Source organism: Giraffa tippelskirchi, chromosome 11, assembly GCF_054371585.1.
Source record: "Giraffa tippelskirchi isolate mGirTip1 chromosome 11, T2T-mGirTip1v1.2.pri, whole genome shotgun sequence".
Lineage (NCBI taxonomy): Eukaryota > Metazoa > Chordata > Mammalia > Artiodactyla > Giraffidae > Giraffa > Giraffa tippelskirchi.
In genome coordinates, this window is record NC_137285.1 from 76,248,435 (window position 1) to 76,262,371 (window position 13,937).

The 13,937-nt window shown below is 54.6% G+C and overlaps 1 protein-coding gene and 1 long non-coding RNA gene across 2 annotated transcripts in view; one reads left to right on the plus strand and one right to left on the minus strand.

Annotated features, from left to right (window-relative positions):
- LOC145527627 (uncharacterized) overlaps positions 1 to 1,833 on the minus strand; it is a 32,699-nt gene extending 30,866 nt beyond the window's left edge. The window contains exon 1 of the long non-coding RNA XR_014069793.1: positions 1,692 to 1,833. This is a non-coding gene — a long non-coding RNA (uncharacterized LOC145527627). The remainder of the gene's footprint in view (positions 1 to 1,691) is intronic.
- A 3,253-nt stretch (positions 1,834 to 5,086) lies between these two features.
- Positions 5,087 to 7,379, plus strand: LOC145527473 (uncharacterized). The gene is made up of 3 exons (XM_081545536.1): positions 5,087 to 5,664; positions 6,064 to 6,376; positions 6,628 to 7,379. The coding sequence occupies exons 1-3, from the start codon at positions 5,254 to 5,256 to the stop codon at positions 7,254 to 7,256; spliced, it is 1,353 nt and encodes a 450-aa protein (XP_081401662.1). The 5' UTR covers positions 5,087 to 5,253; the 3' UTR covers positions 7,257 to 7,379.
- The last annotated feature ends 6,558 nt before the right edge of the window (positions 7,380 to 13,937 follow it).

Sequence of the window (13,937 nt, forward strand, 5' to 3'; positions counted from 1 at the left end):
CTTTCAAGATACCATGTGCCAAACGAAGCCCTTTTGGCAACTGCCATCATTATCTCCAGGCAGGCATTGCTGTTTGAAGGGTGACATCTCAGCCAGAAGGCAGAGGCTGAGCTCCTCTTGTTGCACCAGCTCCCAAAAGAAGCCAAGAAAGGGAGCTGGAACAACAAACCACCCCCATGCCCAGGAAAGCGTTCTTCATGACAGAAGGCTAGAAAATGACCCAACATCCTTGTGGCCCAGAACCACTCTAGAAAATCACTGTTCCATAAAAAAGAGAAACACATGGGAAGTTCCAAGGAGAGGCAATGCCCATGGCCAGTGTACTTGAGAGACGGCCTGACCGCTCCGGGGAAGACACGCACCGACGGAACCCCTTGGGAAACAGCAGTGATAGTCCTCACCGTCGTAAGGGTTTCCTCTGGGGACAACCTGCCCTGGGCACCACACGAGGGAGCAGACCGGCTTCTCTTCCTCTGCCCCCACACCATTCACTCATGAAGGCAGCTCAGGTGTTCTCATGCCCTGCCTGCCTGCCTGCCTGGCTCATCCGTGAGCTGTGACCACCTCCAGGGTAGGACTCCACCTTTTCCTCTCTGTGTACCGTGAATCTGCACACAGTGGGCTTTCAGAACCTTAGGAGACTTGAGCCATTCCCACTCGAGCCAGAACCCTCCCCAGGAAGGAAAACAGCTGTGGAGTCATTTTGGCCCCAGCACTGGTTCCGAAAGCCTGGCGGCTCCTACAGCCTCTACGGTGTGAAGAGGGAGGTCCCTTTTGACAGAGCTTTCCGGCTCTCAGATCTAAGCTGTTGTTTCACTGTCAGCTGTGTCTCTTCCGTTGCAGCCCGGTGGGCCACGCTGCTCCAAAGGAGCTCACAAGCTGAGTTTCAAGGGAGGACAGGGATGGCTACAACGTGCTGCAAACTGAGTGAGGGTCCCCACAATCCTCAGCAAAGGTCTGTGGTGTGCAAGTGGGGAGTAGAGGGCCCCCAAGTTCCAAAGGAAGGGAGGTAGTCGGGAGCTAAAGCCCTTGGCTGCTGTGGTAGCAGCTGCAGATGGCAGCCCGTCCACAGTGCACTTCAAATGAGGTCATATGAGCGGGACTCTGGAAATGGCTCCGAAATCGAGAGAAAGGGGTCAGGGTATGTGGGAATCCGGCGGGGGTGGGGGGTGGATGAAGGAAGGTGTCCCTCCTCTCTCCAGTGCAATTTGGTTTGGTGAGTCTCAAAGCTACCAGATGGCACTTCCCAAGTCAGGCCCCCGCAGGAATCAGGGTGGGCTGCCTGCCTCGGGCCCTGCCACAGGGACAAGCCACACCAGTGGCCTCCCTGAGCTCCAATGGCCGGATCTGGGGGGTTCTGTCTGGTTGCACACCTCCTTGCTGTGGCCAAGTTCCCCCCTTCTCTGAGCACCAGCTTCATCCTCTCGAATGAGGACATCGATTGCTACCTTGGCACGTTACTCTCTTCATCCTGTGAAGACTCATTAGGCTTATCCTACAATTACTAGCTGGCCCGAAGAGATATCTCCTGAATCCAGCTTAAGCTGGAGTCTCCCAGGCTCATCTGGCATGTCTTCCCTGAAGTCTGCCAAAACCCACACCCTTGCATTTCCAGGGACTCCCCTTAGCCAGCTGGGCAGAAAACCCAGCATGCTTCAAACAAGCTGACAGACAAGCGGGAGAGGACTCACGGGCAGACGGCTTCCCTCAGGTCTCGGGGGGAGCTCTGGGACCACAGCAGCAACGGGCCATCCCAGCACCTGAGCTCAGCAGCGCCCTCATTCTCAGGCCGGCGGCTCTGCCCTGAGGGGAGCAGGAACGTCACCAACTGCCGCAGGCGGACCTCAAGCCCCTCCCACTGCTGGAGCCTGACCTCCCCCGGCCCCACCCCTTCCCCTACCCCAGCAGGACGAGAGCTCGTCTTCCCCTGGCTTCCAACGTGAGGCCCGGCCCTGGGCCCCGATTGGGCACTGCCCCAGCCCGGAGCCAATCACAGTGGCCAGGGAGGTGGAACGCACCGATTGGCCAGGGCCAGGTCATGTGACCATACTCCCCAGGAAACTCAAAGATAACCAAGGTTCTCTAAGAAACCAATGAACAAAATTATCCAGTAAAGGCAAACCTTAATTTTTAATGAGGACAATGTCACAGAAAAAAAAAAAATGCTCCACAATAAACTGCTCAAGGAAGCTACTAAATAAACTTTCAGAAAAGTTTAGTAGTTTTTTTTTTTTTTTTTAAATAGGGTGACGGAGAGCTATACCTTTCCCATCTATGTGAATTTAGGTTTAAACTAGATTTCCCTTGGCTATTATATAAGACAAAAAAACCCACATCACCCACTTTCACTCCCCCCCACCCCCAAAATGTGTTTTAATCTATTGAATTTTTGTGTCCTCAGTTGTGTCTGATTCACGGCAACTCACCAACTCTACACAGCCAGGCTCTTCCGTCCATGGAATTCAGGGCAATTTTTTCTGTCCCAGTAAATGCCCACCCTGGGTGATCCAAAGGCAAGGGCTCCGAGGCTCCTGAGAGACTAACTCCTTTCAGCTGAGCACAGAGCTGGCTCCTCACTGGGATGCCTGTGGCCTGGGGCTCCCAGAGGGGAGAGCAGCACTCGCCCCACCGTGTGGTCACTGCTGGAAATGCAGGCTGCTCCTCACTCCCCCTTGACAGTGTCCCTGAGGGCAGAACAGTGTGAATCGAATCAAGGTGGAAATGCAAACTCCAATGCAACCAACCTTCCCACAAGGTCTCCAAAACCACTCAGGAACAGGGAATTGGAAACTGCAGGGGATGACATGAATGGAGATGGAGACTTGACACCTTACACCGAGTTCACTTCCAGTTATCCCTAGACAAACTTTCCATGAAAACTTGTCACAAATCTAGAAGAACAATGAGCAGAAACCGGACACGTGCTTTGAGTCTTCACACACAAAACTAAAAGGCAGTCCACAAAAAAACCCAGAGAATACAGTGGACTTTGCAAAATCAAAGATATCTACTGTGGGAAAACCTCATGACAAAAGCAAAAGACAGGTCATACATCGCGAGACGAATGAGTGGAAACACAAAGCTTATCAAGGATGTGTCTCCAAACAGACAAAGAACGCCAACACAACAAGCCTGTGAAAACTAGGGAAAGGTCTGAAGGGACACCAGACGGAGGAAGACACACACAGAGTATCCCGGATGATGTCCAGCACTGAGGGCCTGAAGAAACAACAGTCTAGTTGCACCCCCTCAGGCCTGTGTGACCGTGGATGAGGCCTCTGTTTCCCGGTGGCTCTGAGACATGGACAGGGAGGAAGGGGAAGAGAAGTCACTTGCATTTCTAATACTCACAGCAAAGTCTTCCAATGAGAAGGGAATTATCACACCCACTGCCAATGCCATTCACTGAAGTGATACCCACGAGTCCATCTACCCCAGAAGGGAAGGATGGACCTGTTCTCACAAAACGGCGAGAGATGGAAGGAGGAAGATCAAGCCCACACCAATCACTGGAAAGAGAAGCTGTGCTCAGGGCTTGAAAGAATTCCTATTGGGAAAATCATGTCACAGCCCCACATGGCAATCCACAGCTTCCATGCTATTCCTCCCAAAATGCCAATGCATTTTCGCACCGAACAAAGAATTGCAAAAGGGGTACGGAAACAGAAAAGAGCCTACATTGTCAATACAATCCGACGAAAAAGCCCCGATACGGACATCCAAGGTTGTGTGAAAGGAAATTAGACGACCAAACTAGGATCCTCAGGAGAGTATCGGAGAAGGCAATGGCGACCCACTCCAGTACTCTTGCCTGGAAAATGTCCTGGACGGAGGAGCCTGGTAGGCTGCAGGCCATGGGGTCATGCAGAGTCAGACACGACTGAAGTGACTTAGCCGCAGCAGCAGCAGCAGGACAGTATGCTATTGGGAATACAACAACACACACAGATCCAGATCGATGGAATAAAGTTGAGGGTCCAGAAACAAACCCCAGCATCCATGGTCAACTCATCTCTGACACAGACGGGGAGAATATCCAAATGGGAACAAGAAAGCCTCTTCAATCAATGTCCATGGGAAAACCAGACAGCTACATCTGAAGAACGCTATTGGTTTTGATCTCATACCACCTCAATATCGGGGAAAAACCTCACCCTAAAGACTGAGGTCATGAGATAGCTAGAAAGAAGCGTAGGTCAAAGGCTCCTTAACATCAGAGTCTCCTTGCCATTTGCTGGGCGGAGGTCGAAATGGGTCTCTTCAAGTAAGGGAAAGAGGTAAACGAAGTACACCACTGGGTTTCCATCCAATGGAACCTCTTCACAACAGAGAGGCTAAGCATTCACAAATGCAAAAGATAGGAAACGGAACACGAGAGACATCTGAGAAGGGGTTCATATGGAAAGAGACGAAGAATGCACAGCACTCAGATTCCAAGAAACACCACCACCACCCTTGACCCTTCCCCCATGACCAACTCTGACCTAAAGCCTTTCTCTCCCTCTAACCTATCCCTAAAACATAACCCTCATCTAATCATATACATGTGCATCCCTAGCATCCATCCATCCATCCACACACGAGAGAGAAAGAGGAAGACACAGACGGAATTGAGAAAGGAAAAGAGAGGGACACAGCCAGAGAGAGACACGGAACCAAAGAGAGGAAAGGAGTCGATGGTCCAGACTTTTCCTCAATCTGTCTCGAAGGTAGAAGCAATGACAGCGCCCTTCCACCCCAGAAGGGGGAAAAGGACGGAAGGTTTGGAGAGGAAAAGACAAGAACGCAGGGAGCCATTAGAAGCTCAGCCACCCGCAGAAGCCGAGCTGGGACCCTTGAACAGAATCTCAATGGAAACAGAGGACCAGAAAGTTGGCTACTCTTTTCTATAAGAGAGGGAGACCTTCGAGTCTTCCTTTCGGTCCTCCAACTTGGATGCGGGGTCTCAAAACAGTCAGGAGGGGGAGTGCCTTTTCCTGGGTTCCACGGCGCATCCAGGCCTCGTTCTGCCCCATTCTGTGCTGTGTCAGCCCTGGATGGAATCTTTCTTTCTGAAGTCTCAGCACACGAGCTCCACGTGATATCGGCCCCAGGTGGAAAGGCATGGAGCTGCTCGTAGGCCGACAGACCTAGGAAGCAGATGGGAGAATGACCCCCACTCTGCAGATGGAGAGACTGGGGCAACCCTGAGGGGCATATGCTTGTCCAGGGCCACACCACTTATGAGAAGAAGGAGCCTGGTCTGAGAGCAGCATGGTCCTCGGAGCTCAGGCCCTGGCTGAACCCAGGCCTCCCCAGGGCTGTGGGCTGGGCCGTGTGGGTGTCATTGTGCCTGCACATGGCCTAAGGGGGGTGGTCGAGCAGTCAGAAACCCAGAGATTCCCTTGGGAAGTTTTGAGGAAGGGACCTCAGCACGAACCCCAGGAAATGATGTCACCTGCCGGCAACAGAACCCAACAGAACCCGCAATCCGGGTATCCAGGCCTCCAGAGCGGAGAGGAGCCCCCAGCCAGATCACTTGCTGCCAAGATGTTCTGCTGTTTGCCCCTGCCCAGAGGCCGGGGCCTCAGGAGAGCTCACAGGCAGTGTGCGTGGGCACCCTGTCGACGTTGGCTCAGGACACCCCCGAGAGGCCTCTGGCCCTTTGCCCGGAGAAACAGAAAGGTAACACGGGGAGCCCCAGGCCGGGCCAGGCCACCTCTCCCATGCCACCCGGAAACACCGGGTCCTTTGCCTGTGTGGGGGGATGCGGGTTTCTCGGGCTGTGTCTCCCTCAAGGAAGCCCAGGCGGATGTGGGGTCAGAAGCCTGTGGACAAGTTGTGTCCACACCCCAGGGGAGAGCAGGCTGGGCGGGATGGGGAGAGTGTGGGCAGCGCCGACCGGCCAGGCTGACCTCACACCCTCAGATGGGTCTCTTTCCTCCCGGGTGGGGATCTGAGCAGACACACGTCTCTGACCCTTCTGGGAAGAGAAGTTCGAGCAGGCAGAAGCAGCGGCTCCACTGGCCAGGCCCAGCTCGGAAAACTCCCAGCATGGCTGGCTGACGGTCACTGTCGTTGCAGAGCTTCCCACGTGATGAGGCCGAGGACGGGGACACCCCATCCAGCTCCCAGAGGGAGGGGTCGGAGCACCACCCCCCCGCCCGTGAGGCCCAGTGCAGGCTCCAGGTCAGCGTGCCCACGGAGGCATCAGCCCCACCGGGGGAGACGCGGAGGTGGGGAAGGCCTGCTGCCGAGACACCGCCCAGGATACAGCCGGCGGCCCAGTCTGAGGCTGCCACGGAGCTCAGCACACCCGGCTCCGACCCAGAGTCCAGAGAACCCCGGCCTCTGAGGCACCAGGAGGACCTGGAGCCCAGCACGCCAGAGCACAGAGGTGAGGACGCTGGGGCTGGTGCACGGGAGTGTGTGGGGAGGGGTGCTGAGCTACACAGGGACGAGTCCTCGAAAGCTGCTGCTGGGCCTGCAGCAAGCGCTGGCCTCACACCCCCCGCCCCCCATCTTGCACACTTCAGTCCCAAAAGACATCTGACGCTGGGTATTCTTTGGGAACCTCTTGGAAGGTTTCTGTCCCGGGGTACGCACATGCCAAGGCTGGCCTGTGGGCAAACTTTGCTTCTCCCCCAGCTCTAGCACTGGCCTCCAACTGGAACCAGGCTCCACTTCCCAGACCTGTCCCTAAAGAGGTGGTGGCTCCAGGTGCAGGACCCAGGGATCCACCGAGGGCAGATGGAGAAGCGAGACTTGCCCTCGCAGAGACACCAGGCCAGCTGGGTACTGGCCAGCACACCGGGCAGATCGGATCTCCGTGCCTGCAGGACCCCCAGCCCCAGGCACTGATGTCCCACCCCCTCAGCGAGAACCTCCACCTCCACGTGCACCTCTACCTGCTCGGGCTTTGGCAAGAGAACCCGAGGCAGAGGAAGAGTCACCGCCTCGGCAGGGAGAGCCTGCCCTGGCTCCCGCGCAACACCCAGACGCCCACGATGACTCACCCAGCCCTGCAGGGAGAAAGAGCCCCCGCTCTGGACAGAGACCCAGAGCCCTTACCGGAAACACCACGTCCAGGGGAGCGGTCGGCTCTGCAGCCTCCATCCCTGTCTGCTCACCGTGGATGCCGGCAACTCGGTCTGCCCCCAGGGGACATGGAGTTCCTTTCCCCTGAACTGCTTTGCATGTGGTTTGTTTCCACCTTTCTGGTGATGTTTTATTTTTTGTATGGTTTCCTGTATTTTTGTTGGTTAAGTTGGGATTAGTAAACTGTTTCATCATTGTTGCAATCTGGGAACACTGTTGTGTAACTCTGGTGATACTGTGTTACCATCACCACTTTGTAGTTTCAGACCCGTTCCATCTTTATGCCCCACCCCCCAACAAAGCCTGGATTCAAGGCAAGCACGCCCTGTTCATCCCTCCCCCCGATCCTGAACACAATTTCATCTTTTCTTTCTGCATTCCTTCCTATATTCTTGGTGTCCCCAATCAGTGACTCTCAGCGAAATGACTGAAGGAGTGTTTTTCGGACTCTCCACCTACTGTAAGACTCCATTGGAGAGTTCTCATTTTTATGTCATTTGAACTAGCCTTTGATAGCTGAAAGGACGGTGTACGTCCTTTCAAGATACCATGTGCCAAACGAAGCCCTTTTGGCAACTGCCATCATTATCTCCAGGCAGGCATTGCTGTTTGAAGGGTGACATCTCAGCCAGAAGGCAGAGGCTGAGCTCCTCTTGTTGCACCAGCTCCCAAAAGAAGCCAAGAAAGGGAGCTGGAACAACAAACCACCCCCATGCCCAGGAAAGCGTTCTTCATGACAGAAGGCTAGAAAATGACCCAACATCCTTGTGGCCCAGAACCACTCTAGAAAATCACTGTTCCATAAAAAAGAGAAACACATGGGAAGTTCCAAGGAGAGGCAATGCCCATGGCCAGTGTACTTGAGAGACGGCCTGACCGCTCCGGGGAAGACACGCACCGACGGAACCCCTTGGGAAACAGCAGTGATAGTCCTCACCGTCGTAAGGGTTTCCTCTGGGGACAACCTGCCCTGGGCACCACACGAGGGAGCAGACCGGCTTCTCTTCCTCTGCCCCCACACCATTCACTCATGAAGGCAGCTCAGGTGTTCTCATGCCCTGCCTGCCTGCCTGCCTGGCTCATCCGTGAGCTGTGACCACCTCCAGGGTAGGACTCCACCTTTTCCTCTCTGTGTACCGTGAATCTGCACACAGTGGGCTTTCAGAACCTTAGGAGACTTGAGCCATTCCCACTCGAGCCAGAACCCTCCCCAGGAAGGAAAACAGCTGTGGAGTCATTTTGGCCCCAGCACTGGTTCCGAAAGCCTGGCGGCTCCTACAGCCTCTACGGTGTGAAGAGGGAGGTCCCTTTTGACAGAGCTTTCCGGCTCTCAGATCTAAGCTGTTGTTTCACTGTCAGCTGTGTCTCTTCCGTTGCAGCCAGGTGGGCCACGCTGCTCCAAAGGAGCTCACAAGCTGAGTTTCAAGGGAGGACAGGGATGGCTACAACGTGCTGCAAACTGAGTGAGGGTCCCCACAATCCTCAGCAAAGGTCTGTGGTGTGCAAGTGGGGAGTAGAGGGCCCCCAAGTTCCAAAGGAAGGGAGGTAGTCGGGAGCTAAAGCCCTTGGCTGCTGTGGTAGCAGCTGCAGATGGCAGCCCGTCCACAGTGCACTTCAAATGAGGTCATATGAGCGGGACTCTGGAAATGGCTCCGAAATCGAGAGAAAGGGGTCAGGGTATGTGGGAATCCGGCGGGGGTGGGGGGTGGATGAAGGAAGGTGTCCCTCCTCTCTCCAGTGCAATTTGGTTTGGTGAGTCTCAAAGCTACCAGATGGCACTTCCCAAGTCAGGCCCCCGCAGGAATCAGGGTGGGCTGCCTGCCTCGGGCCCTGCCACAGGGACAAGCCACACCAGTGGCCTCCCTGAGCTCCAATGGCCGGATCTGGGGGGTTCTGTCTGGTTGCACACCTCCTTGCTGTGGCCAAGTTCCCCCCTTCTCTGAGCACCAGCTTCATCCTCTCGAATGAGGACATCGATTGCTACCTTGGCACGTTACTCTCTTCATCCTGTGAAGACTCATTAGGCTTATCCTACAATTACTAGCTGGCCCGAAGAGATATCTCCTGAATCCAGCTTAAGCTGGAGTCTCCCAGGCTCATCTGGCATGTCTTCCCTGAAGTCTGCCAAAACCCACACCCTTGCATTTCCAGGGACTCCCCTTAGCCAGCTGGGCAGAAAACCCAGCATGCTTCAAACAAGCTGACAGACAAGCGGGAGAGGACTCACGGGCAGACGGCTTCCCTCAGGTCTCGGGGGGAGCTCTGGGACCACAGCAGCAACGGGCCATCCCAGCCCCTGAGCTCAGCAGCGCCCTCATTCTCAGGCCGGCGGCTCTGCCCTGAGGGGAGCAGGAACGTCACCAACTGCCGCAGGCGGACCTCAAGCCCCTCCCACTGCTGGAGCCTGACCTGCCCCGGCCCCACCCCTTCCCCTACCCCAGCAGGACGAGAGCTCGTCTTCCCCTGGCTTCCAACGTGAGGCCCGGCCCTGGGCCCCGATTGGGCACTGCCCCAGCCCGGAGCCAATCACAGTGGCCAGGGAGGTGGAACGCACCGATTGGCCAGGGCCAGGTCATGTGACCATACTCCCCAGGAAACTCAAAGATAACCAAGGTTCTCTAAGAAACCAATGAACAAAATTATCCACTAAAGGCAAACCATAATTTTTAATGAGGCCAATGTCACAGAAAAAAAAATGCTCCACAATAAACTGCTCAAGGAAGCTACTAAATAAACTTTCAGAAAAGTTTAGTAGTTTTTTTTTTTTTAAATAGGGTGACGGAGAGCTATACCTTTCCCATCTATGTGAATTTAGGTTTAAACTAGATTTCCCTTGGCTATTATATAAGACAAAAAAACCCACATCACCCACTTTCACTCCCCCCCACCCCCAAAATGTGTTTTAATCTATTGAATTTTTGTGTCCTCAGTTGTGTCTGATTCACGGCAACTCACCAACTCTACACAGCCAGGCTCTTCCGTCCATGGAATTCAGGGCAATTTTTTCTGTCCCAGTAAATGCCCACCCTGGGTGATCCAAAGGCAAGGGCTCCGAGGCTCCTGAGAGACTAACTCCTTTCAGCTGAGCACAGAGCTGGCTCCTCACTGGGATGCCTGTGGCCTGGGGCTCCCAGAGGGGAGAGCAGCACTCGCCCCACCGTGTGGTCACTGCTGGAAGTGCAGGCTGCTCCTCACTCCCCCTTGACAGTGTCCCTGAGGGCAGAACAGTGTGAATCGAATCAAGGTGGAAATGCAAACTCCAGTGCAACCAACCTTCCACAAGATCTCCAAAACCACTCAGGAACAGGGAATTGGAAACTGCAGGGGATGACATGAATGGAGATGGAGACTTGACACCTTACACCGAGTTCACTTCCAGTTATCCCTAGACAAACTTTCCATGAAAACTTGTCACAAATCTAGAAGAACAATGAGCAGAAACCGGACACGTGCTTTGAGTCTTCACACACAAAACTAAAAGGCAGTCCACAAAAAAAACCCAGAGAATACAGTGGACTTTGCAAAATCAAAGATATCTACTGTGGGAAAGACCTCATTACAAAAGCAAAAGACAGGTCATACATCGCGAGACGAATGAGTGGAAACACAAAGCTTATCAAGGATGTGTCTCCAAACAGACAAAGAACGCCAACACAACAAGCCTGTGAAAACTAGGGAAAGGTCTGAAGGGACACCAGACGGAGGAAGACACACACAGAGTATCCCGGATGATGTCCAGCACTGAGGGCCTGAAGAAACAACAGTCTAGTTGCACCCCCTCAGGCCTGTGTGACCGTGGATGAGGCCTCTGTTTCCCGGTGGCTCTGAGACATGGACAGGGAGGAAGGGGAAGAGAAGTCACTTGCATTTCTAATACTCACAGCAAAGTCTTCCAATGAGAAGGGAATTATCACCCCCACTGACAATGCCATTCACTGAAGTGATACCCACGAGTCCATCTACCCCAGAAGGGAAGGATGGACCTGTTCTCACAAAACGGCGAGAGATGGAAGGAGGAAGATCAAGCCCACACCAATCACTGGAAAGAGAAGCTGTGCTCAGGGCTTGAAAGAATTCCTATAGGGAAAATCATGTCACAGCCCCACATGGCAATCCACAGCTTCCATGCTATTCCTCCCAAAATGCCAATGCATTTTCGCACCGAACAAAGAATTGCAAAAGGGGTACGGAAACAGAAAAGAGCCTACATTGTCAATACAATCCGACGAAAAAGCCCCGATACGGACATCCAAGGTTGTGTGAAAGGAAATTAGACGACCAAACTAGGATCCTCAGGAGAGTATCGGAGGAGGCAATGGCGACCCACTCCAGTACTCTTGCCTGGAAAATGTCCTGGACGGAGGAGCCTGGTAGGCTGCAGGCCACGGGGTCATGCAGAGTCAGACACGACTGAAGTGACTTAGCCGCAGCAGCAGCAGCAGGACAGTATGCTATTGGGAATACAACAACACACACAGATCCAGATCGATGGAATAAAGTTGAGGGTCCAGAAACAAACCCCAGCATCCATGGTCAACTCATCTCTGACACAGACGGGGAGAATATCCAAATGGGAACAAGAAAGCCTCTTCAATCAATGTCCATGGGAAAACCAGACAGCTACATCTGAAGAACGCTATTGGTTTTGATCTCATACCACCTCAATATCGGGGAAAAACCTCACCCTAAAGACTGATGTCATGAGATAGCTAGAAAGAAGCGTAGGTCAAAGGCTCCTTAACATCAGAGTCTCCTTGCCATTTGCTGGGCGGAGGTCGAAATGGGTCTCTTCAAGTAAGGGAAAGAGGTAAACGAAGTACACCACTGGGTTTCCATCCAATGGAACCTCTTCACAACAGAGAGGCTAAGCATTCACAAATGCAAAAGATAGGAAACGGAACACGAGAGACATCTGAGAAGGGGTTCATATGGAAAGAGACGAAGAATGCACAGCACTCAGATTCCAAGAAACACCACCACCACCCTTGACCCTTCCCCCATGACCAACTCTGACCTAAAGCCTTTCTCTCCCTCTAACCTATCCCTAAAACATAACCCTCATCTAATCATATACATGTGCATCCCTAGCATCCATCCATCCATCCACACACGAGAGAGAAAGAGGAAGACACAGACGGAATTGAGAAAGGAAAAGAGAGGGACACAGCCAGAGAGAGACACGGAACCAAAGAGAGGAAAGGAGTCGATGGTCCAGACTTTTCCTCAATCTGTCTCGAAGGTAGAAGCAATGACAGCGCCCTTCCACCCCAGAAGGGGGAAAAGGACGGAAGGTTTGGAGAGGAAAAGACAAGAACGCAGGGAGCCATTAGAAGCTCAGCCACCCGCAGAAGCCGAGCTGGGACCCTTGAACAGAATCTCAATGGAAACAGAGGACCAGAAAGTTGGCTACTCTTTTCTATAAGAGAGGGAGACCTTCGAGTCTTCCTTTCGGTCCTCCAACTTGGATGCGGGGTCTCAAAACAGTCAGGAGGGGGAGTGCCTTTTCCTGGGTTCCACGGCGCATCCAGGCCTCGTTCTGCCCCATTCTGTGCTGTGTCAGCCCTGGATGGAATCTTTCTTTCTGAAGTCTCAGCGCACGAGCTCCACGTGATATCGGCCCCAGGTGGAAAGGCATGGAGCTGCTCGTAGGCCGACAGACCTAGGAAGCAGATGGGAGAATGACCCCCACTCTGCAGATGGAGAGACTGGGGCAACCCTGAGGGGCATATGCTTGTCCAGGGCCACACCACTTATGAGAAGAAGGAGCCTGGTCTGAGAGCAGCATGGTCCTCGGAGCTCAGGCCCTGGCTGAACCCAGGCCTCCCCAGGGCTGTGGGCTGGGCCGTGTGGGTGTCATTGTGCCTGCACATGGCCTAAGGGGGGTGGTCGAGCAGTCAGAAACCCAGAGATTCCCTTGGGAAGTTTTGAGGAAGGGACCTCAGCACGAACCCCAGGAAATGATGTCACCTGCCGGCAACAGAACCCAACAGAACCCGCAATCCGGGTATCCAGGCCTCCAGAGCGGAGAGGAGCCCCCAGCCAGATCACTTGCTGCCAAGATGTTCTGCTGTTTGCCCCTGCCCAGAGGCCGGGGCTTCAGGAGAGCTCACAGGCAGTGTGCGTAGGCACCCTGTCGACGTTGGCTCAGGACACCCCCGAGAGGCCTCTGGCCCTTTGCCCGGAGAAACAGAAAGGTAACACGGGGAGCCCCAGGCCGGGCCAGGCCACCTCTCCCATGCCACCCGGAAACACCGGGTCCTTTGCCTGTGTGTGGGGATGCGGGTTTCTCGGGCTGTGTCTCCCTCAAGGAAGCCCAGGCAGATGTGGGGTCAGAAGCCTGTGGACAAGTTGTGTCCACACCCCAGGGGAGAGCAGGCTGGGCGGGATGGGGAGAGTGTGGGCAGAGCCGACCGGCCAGGCTGACCTCACACCCTCAGATGGGTCTCTTTCCTCCCGGGTGGGGATCTGAGCAGACACACGTCTCTGACCCTTCTGGGAAGAGAAGTTCGAGCAGGCAGAAGCAGCGGCTCCACTGGCCAGGCCCAGCTCGGAAAACTCCCAGCATGGCTGGCTGACGGTCACTGTCGTTGCAGAGCTTCCCACGTGATGAGGCCGAGGACGGGGACACCCCATCCAGCTCCCAGAGGGAGGGGTCGGAGCACCACCCGCCCGCCCGTGAGGCCCAGTGCAGGCTCCAGGTCAGCGTGCCCACGGAGGCATCAGCCCCACCGGGGGAGACGCGGAGGTGGGGAAGGCCTGCTGCCGAGACACCGCCCAGGATACAGCCGGCGGCCCAGTCTGAGGCTGCCACGGAGCTCAGCACACCCGGCTCCGACCCAGAGTCCAGAGAACCCCGGCCT

Bases quoted from the DNA above. Each gene is read 5' to 3' on its own strand.
- LOC145527473 (XM_081545536.1), top strand. From the start codon at position 5,254: ATGGTCCTCGGAGCTCAGGCCCTGGCTGAACCCAGGCCTCCCCAGGGC. The intron at 5,665-6,063 runs GTAACACGGGGA...CTGTCGTTGCAG, and splicing joins TTGCCCGGAGAAACAGAAAG to AGCTTCCCACGTGATGAGGC. The intron at 6,377-6,627 runs GTGAGGACGCTG...CTTCTCCCCCAG, and splicing joins CAGCACGCCAGAGCACAGAG to CTCTAGCACTGGCCTCCAAC.